The 21,490-nt window shown below is 43.8% G+C and overlaps 1 protein-coding gene across 1 annotated transcript in view; it reads right to left on the reverse strand.

The window, feature by feature from the left end:
- Window positions 1-6,853: 6,853 nt before the first annotated feature.
- LOC141271584 (C-type lectin domain family 2 member B-like) overlaps window positions 6,854-21,490 on the reverse strand; it is a 79,774-nt gene continuing 65,137 nt past the window's right edge. Inside the window, exons 2-6 of the mRNA XM_073681628.1 lie at window positions 15,454-15,528; window positions 11,341-11,403; window positions 9,179-9,348; window positions 8,975-9,084; window positions 6,854-7,179 (exon numbers count right to left, since the gene is read on the reverse strand). Coding sequence (XP_073537729.1) covers window positions 7,068-7,179; window positions 8,975-9,084; window positions 9,179-9,348; window positions 11,341-11,403; window positions 15,454-15,528 — 530 coding nt within the window. The 3' untranslated portion in view covers window positions 6,854-7,067. The remainder of the gene's footprint in view (window positions 7,180-8,974; window positions 9,085-9,178; window positions 9,349-11,340; window positions 11,404-15,453; window positions 15,529-21,490) is intronic.

The raw sequence follows: 21,490 nt of genomic DNA on the forward strand, positions 1-21,490 counted from the left end.
TAAATGTATACTTACCTTCTGTCGGCCCGCGCACTGCTCCTACTTGCTTCCCGGCACTTTGCAGTGAATTGAAGGACCTGCGCTGACGTCAGAGTCATGTGACGGGTCACGTGACGCTGACGTCGGCAGGTCTTTCAATTCACTGTTGCCGGCAAGGGAGAACGGAGTGAGCGGGACACCGGGGGCCATCGGAGGGTAAGTATGCATTTATTTTTTTATTTTTACCACTCTCTCGGGTCACGCTATATAAATCCATGCTGTTTGCATGGATTTATATAGTGTGACCTAGTTGTCACAAGCACTTTCCAAGTGATGCTAATCGCTTGGAAAGCGCTTGTCAATCCACATGCGGAAATATCAGTGGGTAACCGCTCCATTTCCGCATGTCCCTGGCAGAAAAACGCATGTACAATCCGCCTGTACAATCCGCATGTACAATCCGCATGCGTTTTTTTTCTGCCAGGGAGATGCAGAAACGCTCAGGAAAAAAATCCTGAGCATTTCTGCATCGTGGGCACATAGCCTTACAGACAAGGGGTAGCTCAGCTCCTGAACCCACTATATACACCCCATATTCTGTACAGGGAGCTCGTTGCTTGGGTCAAGCACCCGAGTATGCCAATGTGCTCGACCCGTGCAACGAGCACCTGAGCATTTTAGTGCTCGCCCATCACTAATCTAGATCACTGATACTATAAAACAATACCTTCTTTAGATGTTAGTATTTGAATAATAAGGATGAAACTGTCTAAATTAACTTCCCACTGATCATTTTTTCAATAATTAAATACAGGATTCCCTTTCAATTTATTTATTTTCGGTTCCCGTAGCTGCATGCGCTGCTGCCAGGTCCTTTCTGACTGGAGTGCGTAATCACGTGAAAGATATACATTCCAGCATGCATTCCAGTCTTCACATGACAGGAAGTCCCTTTAGTACTAAGGGACATGACGGATGTGCCATGCGCCGCCTACACCAACACGCGGCTAATCCCTTCATGACGTGGTATGACCCAATTGACAGATGTGTGATATATTTAGTTCCTGGTTCCCTATGTTTAGACATGCCCCCAGAAAAACGGCATTAGGGTGGGGAGACACAGTATCCGTTATTCGCTTCGGTGGCATCTGGACATACTGTAGGTAATATACTTTCTATTGTTTAGAATCTAATTTTTGCTACCTTGGGTCGGTTATCCATGTGGGATCCATGCATAAATATCTTATAGGCAGGAATGCATTCTCTCTGTGATTATTATTGCACTAGCACTTTGACTGATGCTGTGTTATTTTGGCACAAACAGCCAATAAGCTTAAATGCAGTATCCCCTTGATTACTATTGCACTTTATGTATTAATTTAATAATATATATTTTAACTACTCAGCTGGAATCTCTTTATATCCTGTAGCATATCTACTTATTGTTACGGATATGGATACCGGTTGTGAATCTATTGGTAAAGTGTCTAGCAATACTCTGTTGTTTCCTTTGAGACATATGTAATTAATGGTAATCTGACTAGTCTGTAGATGTAGTTCAGCTCTATGATAATCTTGTCTCCTCACACACTGAGCTGCAGAGCTGTCAGCACTCACTCTCTTCCACTATTCTCTGCTCTCTATTGTCAGGCTTTCAGCCATCTGTAATGGAGGAGCACTACCATATCCTCATGCTCAGTTTGCTTCTCCCTTCTCCAACTTTCTCAGCCTTTTAGTCTTTTCCCTCTCCTACTCCTCTTCCAGGATGTAAAGACTATCAAAGGCTGCTGGGAGTTGTAGTCCAGAGCAGTGCAGCAAAAGAAGCATTAATGTCTGCTGCTGTGAATGTCTGTTTATTCCCATCTGCATTAGTTTCTGTACATATAACTCCAGTAGAGGTCAGCTGTAAACACATTAAACGGAGTTGTAGTGTACTGCACCATTTCTTATGTAGTGGCTCCACCAAGTACTGCACATTCTTTAGAATAGAAGCTGTTCTGCAGTACTTGGCAGAGAACACTACACATTACATGAAACTTCTCAGTGCAGCTTTGTTCAATGTATTTACATCCAGTGGTCCCCTGAGCTTGTAAAAGCTAATTAGTGAAGTTGTCATATTTCAATCTCCTGCCAACCTGAGTAGGAGCTGTTCTACAGAAATACACATTAAATGCTGCTGCAAACTATAGCTCCACACACTGGTACCAATTTATCATTTGCGTTTTCTTATTTAAGCCACACTTTTTTTTTTGGCTTGTTGTATTCGTTGCCATTTTTTGCGCCAAATTCTTCAATACGACGCATGCAGGTTCATACATTTTTGTACAAAATTACAAATGCTCTATTTTATTCTTTTACATATTTTGCTTCTATCTAAAGCAAAAGGGCACATGATCTCTTAAAATATCGCAAAATTTGCTCCAAAACTTCTGGCGTGCAAAAAAAAAAAAAAAATCACTTTGGGCAGAGGGCCTGGGGTAGACTTATTCAAAAATGTTGCAACTTTTTTTAAAAAAATCACAATTATTGAATCTACTGCAAACATTTGGAAAATAATAACTACACCAAAAAAAAACAAAAAAAAAAACAGTGGATATAAAATAGACCTTGAAAAGGGCAAAAATTAAAAGAAGAATTTGTTGCAGCTAAAAAAAGGCTTCAAACACCAAAAGACTAGAGCCTATAATCCAAAAAGTAATTCCAATATAAATAAGAGCACACAGAATAAACATAGAAAATCATCTAAGTGTAACTTCATAATAATCATGAATCAGACAAACATATATAAAAAATATATATATATTTAATTTAAATATATAGCACAATTTATTTTTAAAAAACTGATAATTCTGACATGGAGCCCAATGGTATCTACGAACTCGTAATGACATGGAGAATAATAATCAAGAAAGATAGAATTGTGCGGTGTTAGGGAAGCGCTAGAACAACTAAACAGGGGATTAAGGTTATGACACACAAACCTTTTATCTACTATATAATTGTCTTATCCCGTCTGTCTGTCTGTCTGTCTGTCTATCTGTCTGTCTTTCTGTCTGTCTGTCCTGGAAATCCCGCGTCGCTCATTGGTCCGGCAGCGTCCAATCAGTGCCGCGGGATTTCTGAAAAAAGATGGCGGCCGTTAGAGGCTCATCTGGCGGACGGAGGTCAGCGGCGATGCAGCGGGGAGATGAGCGGCGCTAGCAGCACAACTACCCCGACCGGCGCCGCTGACCTCCATGCGGCTAACGTCGGAAGATCAGCGGCTTGGCCCGCTGATCTCCCGACAGCAAGTGTGAATGGAGGACCGGGGAGCGGCGCCACCGGTCGGGATGCTTCTGCTGCGAGCAGCCGCTCATCTCCCGGCTTCTCGCAGCAGGCAGCGCCGCTCCCCGGTCCTCGCTAATATGGAGCCGCACAAGCAGCACCGCTCCCGGGCCCACACTAATACTACGCTGATTGGTCGCGGTGACCGGCCGCAACCAATCAGCGAGATGGGCGGCAAATTTAAACGCCGCTCTGCTGATTGGTAGCGGCCGGCCACCGCAACCAATCAGCGAGATGGGAGGCAAATTTAAACGCCGCTCTGCTGATTGGTCGCGGTGGCCGGCTACCGCGACCAATCAGCGACATGGGCGGCAAATTTAAATGCCGCTCTGCTGATTGGTCGCGGTGGCCGGCCGCGATTAATCAGCAAGATGGCCGGCAAATTTAAACGCCGCTCTGCTGATTGGTCGCGGTGGCTGGCAGCGACCAATCAGCGAGATGGGCGGCAAATTTAAACGCCGCTCTGCTGATTAATCGCGGCCGGCCACCGCGACCAATCAGCGAGATGGGCGGCAAATTTAAACGCCGCTCTGCTGATTGGTCGCGGCCGGCCGCGACCAATCAGCGATATAGGCTGCAAATTTAAACGCCGCTCTGCTGATTGGTCGCGGTGGCCGACAGCGACCAATCAGCGAGATTGGCGCTAAATTTAAACACCGCTCTGCTGATTGGTCACGGCCGCCGGCCGGCAGAGACCAACCAGTGAGATTGCCGCCAAATTTAAACAACGCTCTGCTGATTGGTCGATTTTATCGCCAAATTTAAACAAGCTCTCCGGTCCTCACTAACACAGTTCGCTGATTGGTCGTGGCCGCCACCCGTCACCAATCACCGATATTGCCGCCGTTTTGCTAATTAGTCGCAGTTGCTGGCCGCGACCAATCAGCGATTCTGGCGCCAAATTTAAACAATGTTCTGCTGATTGCGCCCGGTCGGCCGCATACATATTCTAGAATACCCGATGCGTTAGAATCGGGCCACCATCTAGTTGTTTAATATGCTCTCTAACGCCACAACGCGTTTCGATAGCAAAAGCCATAACTTTTTTATTTTTCAGTCAATATGGCCAATATGGCCGTGTGAGGGCTTATTTTTTGCGAGACAAGTTGTACTTTTGAACGACATCACTGGTCTTACCACATCATGTACTGGAAAATGGGGAAAAAAAATCCAAGTGCGGTGAAATTGCAAAAAAAGTGCAATACCACAGATGGTTTTTATTTGTTTTTTTTACCACGTTCACGGAATGCTAAAACTGACCTGCCATTATTATTCTCCATGGAAAACAAAAGCAGTTGGAGCGCCAATGGTGAAGAGCCTGAGGTTTGGGGGTGGGAAAAGGGGGAGAATGTTGTGACCACTCACCTGGTCCTGTTGTGCCAAGGAGCCCAGCACAACAAGGGAAAACGCTTCCAGGTGGGAGTCTGTATGATGACCGCAGCTTAGCAAGGTCTGCTGTAAGGAGTTTCTTCCTGCTTCAGCGGTCACATGACCGGGACCGTGTGACCGAAGTGTATGTATTGTATGGCCCACGTATTGTAGGTGTTTCTAAACATTTTTCTGTGGCGCGTAATAAGGATCCTATTGACTTAAGGCTTAAAATTATTGATCAGATTGCTGAAGCCACGACGGACTGCTTGGGTCATTTAATTAATCGTGAGAGTTATTGGATTCTTAGATTGGGCACTCTGTCCCCTGAGGGCCTTAATTTAATGATTGAGAATGTGATTCATTAGCCCTAGTTCTCTCTTGGTTCTTATTCACGCATTACCAGTTTTTATTAATTTTATATTTTATTTATAATCCCTGCTTATAGTACATCATGACACTATTGGGTATATTGTGGCATTTTTTATCCTCTTTTTTTAATTTTTTGATCTAATGTAGTTTTTATATTCATATTTATACAATATATATATTTTTTTTAATATTTTACCTGTTTTGTATTTCCTGTGTTTTCATAATTGTTAGTGTCCTTCGATTGGTGCACCTACCCTATAGAATGGTTGCTCTTTCATTTTCTCTCTAATCTACCTGAGGAAGATAGCTTCTGCAATCGAAACGCGTGGTGGCGTTAGAGAGCGTATTAAAGAATAAAAGGTTTGTGTGTTATAGCCTTAATCCCCTCCCTGTCTAGTTGTTCTAGTGCTTCCCTAAGGCTGAGTTCACACGATGCGTTTTTAATGCATTTCCGTGGCGTTTTTGCAGTTGCATAAACGCCGCGGAAACGCATTTAAAACGCATGGTAGAAGGGCAGCAATGTTCCCCAATTGAAATCCGCATGTGCTGTGCCCATGATGCGGATTTTTCCGCAGCGTAAACGCTGCGCTCAAAAATCCGCAGCATGTCAATTAATTTTGCGGAAACGCTGCTTTTTTGCCGCCATTGACTTGCATTAGACCGCATGGAATCCGCATCACTGTATATGTTGATGCGCTTTTCATGCGGTCTAATGTGCGGATGGTACCCGGGTGTGGAGGAGAGGACTCTCATCCAGACCCAGGTACCATTAAAAAAAAAAGAATAAAATAAAAAATATATATATATATACTCATCTTCTGACGGCCCGCGCAGCGCTCCTGCTTGGTTCCCGGCACTTCGGGGTTGAATGAAGAAGGACCTTCGCTGACGTCAGTGTCATGTGACGGGTCACGTGACGCTGACGTCGGCAGGTCCTAAAGTCTTCACTGCCGGCAGCCGGGACCGAGCGAAGCCGGACACCGGGGGCCATCAGAGGGTAAAGTATATATTTATTTTTTATTTTTTGACATTCACACACTATATAAATCCATGCCGGCTGCATGGATTTATATAGTGTGAAGTTGACAAGCACTTTCCAAGTGATGCTAAAATCGCTTGGGAAGCGCTTGTCAACCCGCATGCGGAAATGAAAGTGAAGAACGCTTCACATCCGCATGTCCCTGGCAGGAAACCGCATGTACAATCCGCATGTACAATCCACATGTACAATCCGCATGCGTTTTTTCCTGCCAGGGAGATGCAGAAATGCTCAGGAAAAAATCCTGAGCATTTCTGCATCGTGTGCACATACCCTAACACTGCACAATTCTTTCCTTCTTGACTGCTAATCTCCCTTGTGGAGAGAGGTGGAAGCTGCTCTGTTTACAACTAGCCTACCACAGGACCTACCGTGATGTCATTGTGGAATGCCCACTTCGGTCACACGGTCCCGGTCATGTGACCGCTGAAGCAGGAAGAAACTCCTTACAGCAGTCCCTGCTTAGCTGCTTTCATCTTATAGACTCCCACCTGGAAGCGTTTTCCCTTGTTGTGCTGGGCTCCTTGGCACAACAGGACCAGGTGAGTGGTCGCAACATTCTCCCCCTTTTCCCACCCCCAAACCTCAGGCTCTTCACCATTGGCGCTCCAACTGCTTTTGTTTTCCATGGAGAATAATAATGGCAGGTCAGTTTTAGCATTCAGTGAACGTGGTAAAAAAAAACAAACAAAAAACATCTGTGGTATTGCACTTTTTTTGCAATTTCACCACACTTGTTTTTTTTTTCCCATTTTCCAGCACACGATGTGGTAAGACCAGTGATGTCGTTCAAAAGTACAACTTGTCCCGCAAAAAATAAGCCCTCGCCATATTGGCCATATTGACCAAAAAATAAAAAAAGTTATGTCTCGGGGAAGAAGGGGAGCAAAAAACAAAAACGCAAAAATAGAAAATGCTCCGGTCGTTAAAGTCACAAAACAACTAAATAAATAGGTCATCAGTATCGTCTGTCTGGACAAGCCCTTTATGTCTTGTTACATATCCATTTGTAATGAAAATCTCTGTCACTTTCCACATTTTCAGAATTGAGATAAACACATTCAATGTTTTTTTGTGACGTTCTTTTGATCTTGAATCTGGAAAAAAAGAAGAGATAAATATGACTTCACTGTGGTTTTACCACATCATCAACTTTGTATTTTTGATTGATAAGTTACTGCTCACTCTTAACAATTTTACTATTGCTATTAACACACAGGCATTTTCAGAAAATCACTAGTATCAATTCCACATGACTTCAAGATCTCTGCTTGTCGTCATTTAATCTAAGAAAGAATCTGTTTTAGACCCGTGAAGATCACACAGGTACATGGCTTGTACCGCATTGCACTCGCACCAATGTTATTCTAGGAGTCAGTGCTGACCTGCGAGTTTTTCCTCATCTGTAATTGGGCTACGGAAAAAAAAAATTGCAGGATGCTGCAAGTGGCCGCCTATATCGGACATGACTTGCCAATGCAAGTCAGTGGGTGCAAGAAAAAAAAACGGATGGCGCACTGTCCATGGGTATTCCATCCGATTTTTACTCACCACCGGGTCTCGTGGAGTGCAGAGTGAGCCGGGAGTGGCTGCTGCTAAAGCCTATGGAGCCTCAGAATAAGGCTTCAAAGGCTTTATACAACGGAATTGGGGTACGTCGTTAGCAGCGATGGACTACATCGGACCTGCATTGGGCTTTTTATATATATATATATTATATATATATATATATATATATATATATATGTGAACGAGAGACAGTGTCTTGTTTTTATTTCTCTCTTTTTATGTTTTCAGGCTTTCATTTGCGGACTACGTTGGATTCCCTGGAATATGTCGGATTTCCATTACTACATCAGACCTGCATGGATTTTTTTTTCTTTTTATAAATTGGTGAACCAGGGAAAGTGTCGGGGAGTATTTATTCAAATAAAGTATGTTTGTGTGTTTTTTTAAAAAAAATTTTTATTACCGGGTTAGTAATAGGGGTGTCTGATAGACACCTCTCCATTACTGATATCAGGGCTTGATGCCAGCCAGAGTCTCAAGAAACTCCAGAGCATAATTGGGAGCATTCAATTTGCAGCAAATAAATTTGATAGGAATCAAATCAAGTTTTTTGGCCAAATTTGTGCGAACTCCAAATTTCTGTAAATTCAATCACTAATATTTAACATAATTGTCAACCTGCAATCTTTAACAGGCCTGAGGGACGTCAGAAGTTTTGATCCGTGTGGTCTGCTAAAAAGAAGGGGCAGAGGTGATCGGTTGTGTGACGCTCTCCTCTGATTTATGAGGCGCTCCGGGACTTTCTATTCAGGCAGTTTTCAATCTAGAAAGAAATGAGCGCTCAGCTGTGGGCTTCTGCCTCTCTGATTTAGGCTTCATTCACATGTCCACGTGAAAAAATGGTAACAGTGTCATCAGAGTTTTGGATCAGTGTGCCATCAGAGAAATTACAATGCTTCCCCTATACTTTGCAATGTTAAACACAGACAGCACACAGACGGATGACACATGGACTGGACACTGATGCCATCCATGTGTTGTACATGGTTTTCACTCACCCACAGACTTGTATTGGCCCTTGTTATCCGTGCTGCCAGAAAAAACAAGGGCTTGTGAACAGCCCCATAGGTTATTGTGGGTACAAGTGGTATCCGTGAAAAAAAATTGATAGATACCACACGTACTGGATATACGGACATGTGAAGGAGGCTTTACACTTGGAGGACTTTCAGCTCACAGACCCCAATTAATCAAAGATTTTTCCATGGCATGTCAAGAGTCTGCTAAAAGTAGAGTTGCACTTTAATGTTCTGAGAACTGATAGACAAGTAACAGTCCAACTATATATTGTACGTTATAATTAGCACTTATATGAGGACTTACAAGCTTTCATCATATAATGATCCATTTGTCCAGGTCCAGGCCATATTATCATCTGTACGTCTGATACCGATCCAGTGATTGTCTGTACCCTTATACCGGAACAGAAAATCCTAAAATAATATAGATATATTATTATCATACAATTATTATACAGAATCCTGTGTAGATATTCCATGTCTCTTTTGTACATTATCAGTTTCTCACCTTTTCCTCTTTATTTTCTATAATCGCCAGTGATGATTTATGTGAGTTACAGAATTTCTCGCTGTTGTTCCAGGTGTTACGTTCCGTAGAGAAGTAATAACACTTTCCCCGGTACCAGATCCAATCATCATCACATGGAGCAGATTTCTGGTTCTTGATTTCAGTTATTTCTGTACAATGAACACATCATCATCATCATCTACAATTCACTTATTTATATTGGGAAAACAAGGTTTCGATCGTCATATCATCCATTATACAATAATAATTCTGTTTTTTGCACTGGAGATCTCTGAATTTCCTGTTTTCTGCCGTGTTTAGTGTCTGAAGCATGTATACAGTACAGACCAAAAGTTTGGACACACCTTCTCATTTAAAGATTTTTCTGTATTTTCATGACTTTGAAAATTGTACATTCACACTGAAGGCATCAAAACTATGAATTACCACATGTGGAATTATATACTTAACAAAAAAGTGTGAAACAACTGAAAATATGTCTTATATTCTAGGTTCTTCAAAGTAGCCACCTTTTGCTTTGATGACTGCTTTGCACATTCTTGGCATTCTCTTGATGAGCTTCAAGAGGTAGTCACCGGAAATGGTTTTCACTTCACAGGTGTGCCCTGTCAGGTTTAATAAGTGAGATTTCTTGCCTTATAAATGGGGTTGGGACCATCAGTTGTGTTGTGTAGAAGTCTGGTGGATACACAGCTGATAGTCTTACTGCTTTTTTCTTGCCATAATACAAATTCTAAGTAAAGAAAAACTAGTGGCCATCATTACTTTAAGAAATGAAGGTCAGTCAGTGCAAAAAATTGGGAAAACTTTGAAAGTGTCCCCAAGTGCAGTTGCAAAAACCATCAAGCACTACAAAGAAACTGGCTCCTATGAGGACCGCCCCAGGAAAGGAAGACCAAGAGTCACCTCTGCTTCTGAGGATAAGTTTATCCGAGTCACCAGCCTCAGAAATCGCAGGTTAACAGCAGCTCAGCCCAGGTCAATGCCACACAGAGTTCTAGCAGCAGACACATCTCTTCAACAACTGTTAAGAGGAGACTTTGTGCAGCAGGCCTTCATGGTGAAATAGCTGCTAGGAAACCACTGCTAAGGACAGGCAACAAGCAGAAGAGACTTGTTTGGGCTAAAGAACACAAGGAATGGACATTAGACCAGTGGAAATCTGTACTTTGGTCTGATGAGTCCAAATTTGAGATCTTTGGTTCCAACCACCGTGTCTTTGTGCGACGCAGAAAAGGTGAACGGATGGACTCTACATGCCTGGTTCCCACCGTGAAGCATGGAGGAGGAGGTGTGATGGTGTGGGGGTGCTTTGCTGGTGACACTGTTGGGGATTTATTCAAAATTGAAGGCATACTGAACCAGCATGGCTACCACAGCATCTTGCAGCCGCATGCTATTACATCTGGTTTGCGTTTAGTTAGACCATCATTTATTTTTCAACAGGACAATGACCCCAAACACACCTCCAGGCTCTGTAAGGGCTATTTGACCAAGAAGGAGAGTGATGGGGTGCTACGCCAGATGACCTGGCCCCCACAGTCACCAGACCTGAACCCAATCGAGATGGTTTGGGTTGAGCTGGACCGCAGAGTGAAGGCAAAAGGGCCAACAAGTGCTAAGCATCTCTGGGAACTCCTTCAAGATTGTTGGAAGACCATTTCCGGTGACTACCTCTTGAAGCTCATCAAGAGAATGGCAAGAGTGTGCAAAGCCGTCATCAAAGCAGAAGGTGGCTACTCTGAAGAACCTAGAATATAAGACATATTATCAGTTGTTTCACACTTTTTTGTTAAGTATATAATTCCACATGTGTTAATTCATAGTTTTGATGCCTTCAGTGTGAATGTACAATTTTCAAAATTATGAAAATACAGAAAAATCTTTAAATGAGAAGGTGTGTCCAAACTTTTCTTCTGTACTATATGTCATATATTGATCCCGTAATTACATTATATGGGGAAGTTTACAGTGTGGACCGATAACATATGCTGATTCCAGGAATTGTTCTAATAGATCTGGATTATTCCCTGTGTTTCTGATCACAGTGTAACCTCTGAGGACCGCGGAAGCTGCAGTATAGCACAGAGACCCGGCCGCTGTAAGGAGAGAACACGGGAGACACCGATATATCTACTCACCTGGTGCATTCATAGTGGTATTGGGCACACCAACCTTATTATTCAGGTCACATGATGTGGAACCTAAACAGAAATGTATTGGATCTTTAGTTATATCCATGCCATTTTACTATTTTGATATATCAATTTATATATATTGAATAGATGAAGAAATTCTACCACCCTCTGACCAGTTTTACTCTGCTTTTATATAGTTCTGGTTTCTGCTTTTCCAGAACACTCTGCACACCTCAGCTGCTGCAGAACCTCATGTTACACACCGCAGCTGCTGCAGAACCTCATGTTACACACCGCAGCTGCTGCAGAGCCTCATGTTACACACCTCAGCTGATGCAGAACCTCATGTTACACACCTCAGCTGCTGCAGAACATCATGTTACACACCGCAGCTGCTGCAGAGCCTCATGTTACACACCTCAGCTGATGCAGAACCTCATGTTACACACCTCAGCTGCTGCAGAGCCTCATGTTACACACCGCAGCTGCTGCAGAGCCTCATGTTACACACCTCAGCTGATGCAGAACCTCATGTTACACACCTCAGCTGCTGCAAAACCTCATGTTACACACCTCAGCTGATGCAGAACCTCATGTTACACACCTCAGCTGCTGCAGAACCTCATGTTACACACCTCAGCTGCTGCAGAGCCTCATGTTACACACCTCAGCTGATGCAGAACCTCATGTTACACACCTCAGCTGCTGCAGAACATCATGTTACACACCTCAGCTGCTGCAGAAGCTCATGTTACACACCTCAGCTGCTGCAGAACCTCATGTTACACACCTCAGCTGCTGCAGAACCTCATGTTACACACCTCAGCTGATGCAGAACCTCATGTTACACACCTCAGCTGCTGCAGAACTCCATGTTACACACCTCAGCTGCTGCAGAACATCATGTTACACACCTCAGCTGCTGCAGAACCCCATGTTACACACCTCAGCTGCTGCAGAACCTCATGTTACACACCTCAGCTGCTGCAGAACTCCATGTTACACACCTCAGCTGCTGCAGAACCTCATGTTACACACCTCAGCTGATGCAGAACCTCATGTTACACACCTCAGCTGCTGCAGAACTCCATGTTACACACCTCAGCTGCTGCAGAACCTCATGTTACACACCTCAGCTGCTGCAGAATCTCATGTTACACACCTCAGCTGCTGCAGAACCTCATGTTACACACCTTTGCTGCTGCAGAACCTCATGTTACACACCTCAGCTGCTGCAGAATCTCATGTTACACACCTCAGCTGCTGCAGAACCTCATGTTACACACCTCAGCTGCTGCAGAACTCCATGTTACACACCTCAGCTGCTGCAGAACCTCATGTTACACACCTCAGCTGCTGCAGAACCTCATGTTACACACCTTTGCTGCTGCAGAACCTCATGTTACACACCTCAGCTGCTGCAGAATCTCATGTTACACACCTCAGCTGCTGCAGAACCTCATGTTACACACCTCAGCTGCTGCAGAACTCCATGTTACACACCTCAGCTGCTGCAGAACCTCATGTTACACACCTCAGCTGCTGCAGAACCTCATGTTACACACCTTTGCTGCTGCAGAACCTCATGTTACACACCTCAGCTGCTGCAGAACCTCATGTTACACACCTCAGCTGCTGCAGAACCTCATGTTACACACCTTTGCTGCTGCAGAACCTCATGTTATACACCTCAGCTGCTGCAGAACCTCATGTTACACACCTCAGCTGCTGCAGAGCCTCATGTTACACACCTCAGCTGATGCAGAACCTCATGTTACACACCTCAGCTGCTGCAGAACTCCATGTTACACACCTCAGCTGCTGCAAAACCTCATGTTACACACCTCAGCTGATGCAGAACCTCATGTTACACACCTCAGCTGCTGCAGAACCTCATGTTACACACCTCAGCTGCTGCAGAGCCTCATGTTACACACCTCAGCTGATGCAGAACCTCATGTTACACACCTCAGCTGCTGCAGAACCTCATGTTACACACCTCAGCTGCTGCAGAAGCTCATGTTACACAGCTTTGCTGCTGCGGAACCTCATGTTACACACCTCAGCTGCTGCAGAACCTCATGTTACACACCTCAGCTGATGCAGAACCTCATGTTACACACCTCAGCTGCTGCAGAACTCCATGTTACACACCTCAGCTGCTGCAGAACATCATGTTACACACCTCAGCTGCTGCAGAACCCCATGTTACACACCTCAGCTGCTGCAGAACCTCATGTTACACACCTCAGCTGCTGCAGAACTCCATGTTACACACCTCAGCTGCTGCAGAACCTCATGTTACACACCTCAGCTGATGCAGAACCTCATGTTACACACCTCAGCTGCTGCAGAACTCCATGTTACACACCTCAGCTGCTGCAGAATCTCATGTTACACACCTCAGCTGCTGCAGAACCTCATGTTACACACCTTTGCTGCTGCAGAACCTCATGTTACACACCTCAGCTGCTGCAGAATCTCATGTTACACACCTCAGCTGCTGCAGAACCTCATGTTACACACCTCAGCTGCTGCAGAACTCCATGTTACACACCTCAGCTGCTGCAGAACCTCATGTTACACACCTCAGCTGCTGCAGAACCTCATGTTACACACCTTTGCTGCTGCAGAACCTCATGTTACACACCTCAGCTGCTGCAGAATCTCATGTTACACACCTCAGCTTCTGCAGAACTCATGTTACACACCTCAGCTGCTGCAGAACCTCATGTTACACACCTCAGCTGCTGCAGAACCTCATGTTACACACCTTTGCTGCTGCAGAACCTCATGTTACACACCTTTGCTGCTGCAGAACCTCATGTTACACACCTCAGCTGCTGCAGAACCTCATGTTACACACCTCAGCTGCTGCAGAATCTCATGTTACACACCTCAGCTGCTGCAGAATCTCATGTTACACACCTCAGCTGCTGCAGAATCTCATGTTACACACCTCAGCTGCTGCGGAACTTCAATTCGAAAAGGATGAGGGCATTTTATAGCAATAAACTAATTGTGAGCAGAAAACTTGCTGAGTCCTGCTTCACATGTCCGACATTCACAGCCCAAGTACAGACCACAATGTCCGGACTGACTGCGGGTTTCCTGACCTTAACCGCACAGCTTCATATAAACCTATAAGACTGATGAGCTTTGGTCAGGAGATACAGGGTTTACTATACCAAAAATAACAATATACATTAGTAAACCCTCATGTCAGTTTTCTGTAAAAGAGTAGAACAGAACTTAATTAATTGGTGCGACCTTTCTGCAGTGTTTCTGTTGCTTCCATTGGGTGCTTATATTTATTTATCTGACTCGCATGAAGAATAGCGCACGTCCTTCATACGTTTCAGTTATTATAGAACTTTTCTGGTGCATTTTGCTTGACAAATGTATATAAAAATGGAAAAGGTGTAATAATATTGTCAGCGTCACCACCTGATTCACTGACTATTCTGTGTTACTTCAGACAAAGGAGACGTCAGTCAAGAAGGAGGAGGCAGCACTGGGCAGGGAATAGAGCTGGAGTGACAGAGGCTCAGATCTACTAATAGTTCTTCAGTCTCATTTACATATCAATTCCAACTCTGATTTCTCAGTAATGGAGGAAGGGACCGGATATGTAAAGCCTTTACTGGACTTGATTTTCAAAGAGCTACACAGGCATATAAATAGTTTGGGGGGAGGTGAAATCTTGAGTCTCTTCAATCAGTAGTTAGACACCTGCTGGATATGTGATACACTTTCCTTTTTCACTTCACCACTTAGTCGGCTCACTTTACCCCAAGATTAGAAGCAGAATAACGGCACTCATCAATAATAAATCTTTTATCATTTAAAATTCTATTTAGGAAAACTGTTTTGTCCACTCACTTTTGGAAACTGATTAGTTGGGCGCAAAAATGTCTAAAATACAAAATAGATCTTGTGCACAGCATGGACGCCAATTTTTTGGCAAAATTCGAGACAGATTTTCTTAAGATTTCGCTAAATGAATCCCCCCAATTAGGTTTCACCATCATGTAAAAAAGCCCCTGTAACTGCTGAAGTGAAGACCCGAAATAGTTACTTTATTTTAGCTACTGGATATTAAATATTGATACTTACTAGAAGTCTTGACAACGATGAGAGCCGCTGTCAGTCCGATTATCACCAATATCAGAACAGCAATCACACAACGCTCTGCAGAAAAGACAATGAGGAGATTGATTGTTACTTGTGGATCCAATAAGAGAAGAGAAGACAATGACACAATGTAACAACCCGATACAACTGCATCTCCAGATGTCACTGAGGAGGCGACATGTCAGGGGTTATGTGCTGTGTGTGGAGATAATTTCTCTGCCCTTTCTCCTTCTATGGCCACGGCCCCACTATCAGTATTTGGTCAGTATTTGGTCAGTATTTTTTCTCAGGAGTGGGAGCCAAAACCAGGAGAGGAACAATCAGAGAAAAGGTATAATAGAAACAAGTCATCAATTCTACATTTATCACCCACTCCTGGTTTTGGCTTCCACTCCTGAGAAAAAATACTGACCAAATACTGATAGTGGGGCCGTGGCCTATGACGGTCTATCTTCCAACTTAGGACACATTAGGTGATAAAGGCGGTTGTTCATGGCAGTACAGGATAAGAAATGCTTCTCATACAACTATAGGTAAAAGATTTCAAAAAGTTTCATCTGGGGGCAGCAAAAGAGGGAAATGTTAAGCCGGAAGATATTGTGCAATGTTTTCTTACTGACAGTTTCCTTTAGAATTCTCTACATAATATTTTTGTCTTCTGTTCTCTTGCGCTAGCATCTAGTGGTCATTTTTGGTACTGCAACCATATTACTTCTAGTGCCCATTCTCTAAAACTGCAGCGAAGTATTGGAGCCTCCAAAGTACTAATTGAAGGGGACACATGACTGTAGGAAGGGAGGTTGTTATCTATATTTATGGTGATGAATTAAGCCTTAGTGGTTGCCCTTTTAGAAACAGGTGTCTGTCTGTGTGTTTGGTTTTCACTGTATGTAGCTCATTGTCTGGTGTCTCTTTCTCTCACCAGAAGAAATGACAGAAATATTTCTAAAGCCTAAAGGAGTATAATACTGGGGCTGTGATCTCATAGAACTGGGAAAATACACCTTATACCTCATACCTGTAAGGAGGTTACTTGGATGCAACAGCGCAGACAATGAGGAGACTGTTGTACTTAACCAACACTATTTATATTAAGTAACACAAAAAGGAAAAAAAATATTATATATATATATATATATTACAGTACAGACCAAAAGTTTGGACACACCTTCTCATTTAAAGATTTTTCTGTATTTTCATGACTTTGTAAATTGTACATTCACACTGAAGGCATCAAAACTATGAATTAACACATGTGGAATTATATACTTAACAAAAAAGTGTGAAACAACTGAAAATATGTCTTATATTCTAGGTTCTTCAAAGTAGCCACCTTTTGCTTTGATGACTGCTTTGCACACTCTTGGCATTCTCTTGATGAACTTCAAGAGGTAGTCACCGGAAATGGTCTTCACTTCACAGGTGTGCCCTGTCAGGTTTAATAAGTGGGATTTCTTGCCTTATAAATGGGGTTGGGACCTTCAGTTGTGTTGTGCAGAAGTCAGGTGGATACACAGCTGATAGTCCTACTTAATAGACTGTTAGAATTTGTATTATGGCAAGAAAAAAGCAGCTAAGTAAAGAAAAACGAGTGGCCATCATTACTTTAAGAAATAAAGGTTAGTCAGTGCGAAAAATTGGGAAAACTTTGAAAGTGTCCCCAAGTGCAGTTGCAAAAACCATCAAGCGCTACAAAGAAATTGGCTCACATGGGGACCGCCCCAGGAAAAGAAGACCAAGAGTCACCTCTGCTTCTGAGGATAAGTTTATCCGAGTCACCAGCCTCAGAAATCACAGGTTAACAGCAGCTCAGATTACAGACCAGGTCAATGCCACACAGAGTTCTAGCAGCAGACACATCTCTTCAACAACTGTTAAGAGGAGACTTTGTGCAGCAGGCCTTCATGGTAAAATAGCTGCTAGGAAACCACTGCTAAGGACAGGCAACAAGAAGAAGAGACTTGTTTGGGCTAAAGAACACAAGGAATGGACATTAGACCAGTGGAAATCTGTGCTTTGGTCTGATGAGTCCAAATTTGAGATCTTTGGTTCCAACCACCGTGTCTTTGTGTGACGCAGAAAAGGTGAACGGATGGACTCTACATGCCTGGTTCCCACTGTGAAGCATGGAGGAGGAGGTGTGATGGTGTGGGGGTGCTTTGCTGGTTACTCTGTTGGGGATTTATTCAAAATTGAAAGCATAATGAACCAGCATGGCTACCACAGCATCTTGAAGCGGCATGCTATTCTACCCGGTTTGCGTTTAGTTGGACCATCATTTATTTTTCAACAGGACAATGACCCCAAACACACCTCCAGGCCGTGTAAGGGCTATTTGACCAAGAAGGAGAGTGATGGGGTGTTACGCCAGATGACCTGGCCTCCACAGTCACCAGACCTGAACTCAATCGAGATGGTTTGGGGTGAGCTGGACCGCAGAGTGAAGGCAAAAGGGCCAACAAGTGCTAAGCATCTCTGGGAACTCCTTCAAGATTGTTGGAAGACCATTTCTGGTGACTACCTCTTGAAGCTCATCAAGAGAATGCCAAGAGTGTGCAAAGCAGTCATCAAAGCAAAAGGTGGCTACTTTGAAGAACCTAGAATATAAGACATATTTTCAGTTGTTTCACACTTTTTTGTTAAGTATATAATTCCACATGTGTTAATTCATAGTTTTGATGCCTTCAGTGTGAATGTACAATTTTCATAGTCATGAAAATACAGAAAAATCTTTAAATGAGAAGGTGTGTCCAAACTTTTGGTCTGTACTATATATACACACACACACACACATATATATTGTGGTAGATCGCTCACTCAGCTGCACATGGAGGTAGACACAGGTATGCTGTCTCTTTAAAAACTTCTGGTTGGTTTATTAAAATGCAGCATAATCCGACACAGAGTCCATAAAAGAAAACACGGTTCTTTGGGCAAAACAGGAAAACAAAGCAAAATGGTAACACAAAAGCACAGTCTTTGTGGTAGCAGAGATCCACCTGCTGAGAGTTCAGCAACTCCACATGGTTCAGGACAAACACAAGCTCCTCTCTGGAGTTAGCTTCTCCAAAGACTGAACATTGAATGCATCAGCAGGCCAAGTATTTAAACCCCAGACCACACCCTGAGGAGTCATCTAAAGCTAAGCATTCTCCCCCTGTTTGCCTACCCTTGTTGTCTATAGAGCTTAGTGGAGATCGACTAGTGTTGATCTCCTTCCATCCCTAGCCTTAGCCATATGCCAGGGAAAGACAGGGTGAGGCACGCATGCGGCGATTGCTTAAGAGGCAATATAGGGACAGTAGTTGAGACAGGGTAACACAAGACCAGTCTAGGAGGTCTCCATTTTCCCCTTTCCCTAGTGTCTGGGCTCCCTTTCCCTCTTCCCTCTGTGTTGCACTAAGTCTTTCCCACACATGGCGTGACATTATAGCCGGCCGAGCATGTTTTGAAAAGGAAAAAAAAAAAACTGACATTTTTTTTCTGTGTGTTTTTGGGTGTGCACCTATTTTTTTTCCTTTCTCCCTTGGTGTGGGTTCAGTTGTAGAAATGTTGCACAGGCTGTCTCTGGAGGTGAATGACCTCTGCGGTGAGGTACAGCAGCAGCATCAGCAGCGGTTACAGGTCACCAATGTGGGGGTCTCAGCAGGTAGGCCTGTCCAGCCTGAACCCAAGGTTGCCCTCCCGGACAGGTTTTCAGGAGGTAGGGACAAGTTTTTTGTATTTAAGGAGGTATGCAAATTGTATTTCAAACTTTGTCCTTACTCCTCCGGTAATGAGGAGCAACGGGTTGGTATTGGGATCTCTCTATTGCAGGGAGATCCTCAGTCATGGGCGTTTTCGTTACCGCAGGATTCAGTTTGTCTCCAGTCTGTGGAGGGGTTTTTCGGAGCTCTGGCCCTCATCTATGATGACCCTGAGCGAGTCGCCTTGGCTGAGTCTAAGCTACGTCGTCTTCTGCAGGGTAATCGGTCAGTGGAGACGTACAGTTCAGAATTCCGTAGATTGTCGACAGATTCCAAATGGAATGACTCAGCGCTTAGAAGTCAGTTTTGTGATGGGCTTACTGAAAAGGTTGAAAGGTGCCTTGGCAGTATATGAAACCCCTCAGTCCTTAGAGGCTGCTATGTCTTTGGCCATATGTCTTGATAAACGCCTTCGGGATAGATGGGCGAGACCACCTTCTCCGGGGCCTTCTTGTCGGGGTTGTGTAACTCTGCCAGGGGAGCGGTCTAGGGATGAACCAGTAGTGGGGGAGGTGGAGGAACCAATGCTGTTAGGGGGTGTCTCTACATCATACATCTACCCAGAGATTCGCAAGAAAAAAGGCGTATTTTTTTTGTGTGGGAAAAAGGGACATTTTGTTGGGACCTGTCCTTCAATTTCTAAACAAAAGGAGACTCAATTAACTCTTGGTAGTCTGGAGTTGGATAAACAAGGGGTGCATTTGTGGCCAAACTGCAGTTCCTGCTTTGTCCTGACAACAGAGGTGGTGCAAGAGACCAAAACCGAGAAAATTTCTGGGTTTGTTGACAGTGGTGCCGGAGTCAGCATGGTTGATGCCGAGTTTGTTAAAACTCATGGTCTTGATGCTGAGCTTTAGTTGAACCTATTTCCATCTTTGCCATTGGCATCGGCGCCACTTGCACAGAAACCATTCACTCAGATTGTACATAATGTAAAACTGAGGGTGGGGTCAATTCATTGTGAAATAATTCCTAGCTATGTTCTGGACAATCTTCCCACATCGATTGTCTTGGGTATACCTTGGCTTGTTAAACATAATCCTCTGGTGGATTGGCAAGCCGAGGAGATTATTGAATGTGGAGATTACTGCCATGAGAACTGTTTAGAAATTTCCTTTGCTACTGTCTCTAAGAAAATTTTACCTGCTTTTCTGTCTGGTTTTGAGGACGTTTTTTCTGAGAGGGGGTGTCAGGATTTGCCTCCTCATCGTGCTTATGTTCTGTCCTATTACCCTGACCCCCGGAGCTAAACTACCGAAGTCCAGACTGTATAATCTTTCTTACCCTGAGAGACAATCCATGAAGGATATCAGGATTTCATTGCGGAAAGTCTGGACAAGGGACATATCAGACCCTCATCTTTGGCAGTGGCGGCAGGGTTCTTCTTTGTGAAGAAAAAAGATGGCAGTCTACGTCCCTGTTTAGATTTCCGGGAATTAAATCAAATTACCATCCGTGATCCATACCCTCTTCCTCTAATTCCTGATTTGTTCAGCCAGGCTGTGGGAGCTAAGGTATCCTCCAAGTTGGATTTAAGGGGAGCCTACAACCTGGTTAGAATTAGAGAAAGGGACGAATGGAAAACAGAGTTCAATACCCTGGAAGGACATTTCGAGAGTCTGGTTATGCCTTTTAGTTTGACCAATGCACCTGCAGTATTCCAGCATTTCATAAATTATATTTTCCATCATTTGGTGGGGAGGTTTGTGGTGGTCTATCTGGACGATATTTTGGCTTACTCACCTGATTTTGAGACTCATGGGGAGCATGTTAAGTAGGTGCTGCAGATATTAAGGGATAACAAACTTTATGCCAAACTAGAAAAATGTGTTTTCGCTGTTCAGGAGGTGAAGTTTTTGGGGTACTTGTTGTCATCTTCGGGGTTTCGAATGGATCCGGAGAAGATCCATGCAGTCCTTGACTGGGAACGTCCTGAGAACCTGAAGACTCTACAAAGTTTTCTGGGCTTTACTAATTTTTATCTCAAATTCATCCAAAATTATTCTGTTATTGTGAAACCGCTTACTGACATGACTAAGAAGTGGTCTGATTTTTCCGAATTGTCAGACCAAGTGTGTCAATCAGAACTTGGAGACCTACCTCAGGTGTTTCGTCTCCAAAAATCAGGAGGATTGGGCATCCTACTTACCGCTGGCAGAATTTGCCATTAATAATCATCGGTAAGAATCCACTGGCAGGTCACCGTTCTTCGGTGCATACGGTTATCACCCACAATTTGTTACCTTTAGTGGGGGAGGAGCTCCTGAGGAGGA

The sequence above is a fragment of the Phyllobates terribilis genome, unplaced genomic scaffold, assembly GCF_046119375.1.
Source record: "Phyllobates terribilis strain yellow unplaced genomic scaffold, ASM4611937v1 Scaffold_5__5_contigs__length_657084704, whole genome shotgun sequence".
Lineage (NCBI taxonomy): Eukaryota > Metazoa > Chordata > Amphibia > Anura > Dendrobatidae > Phyllobates > Phyllobates terribilis.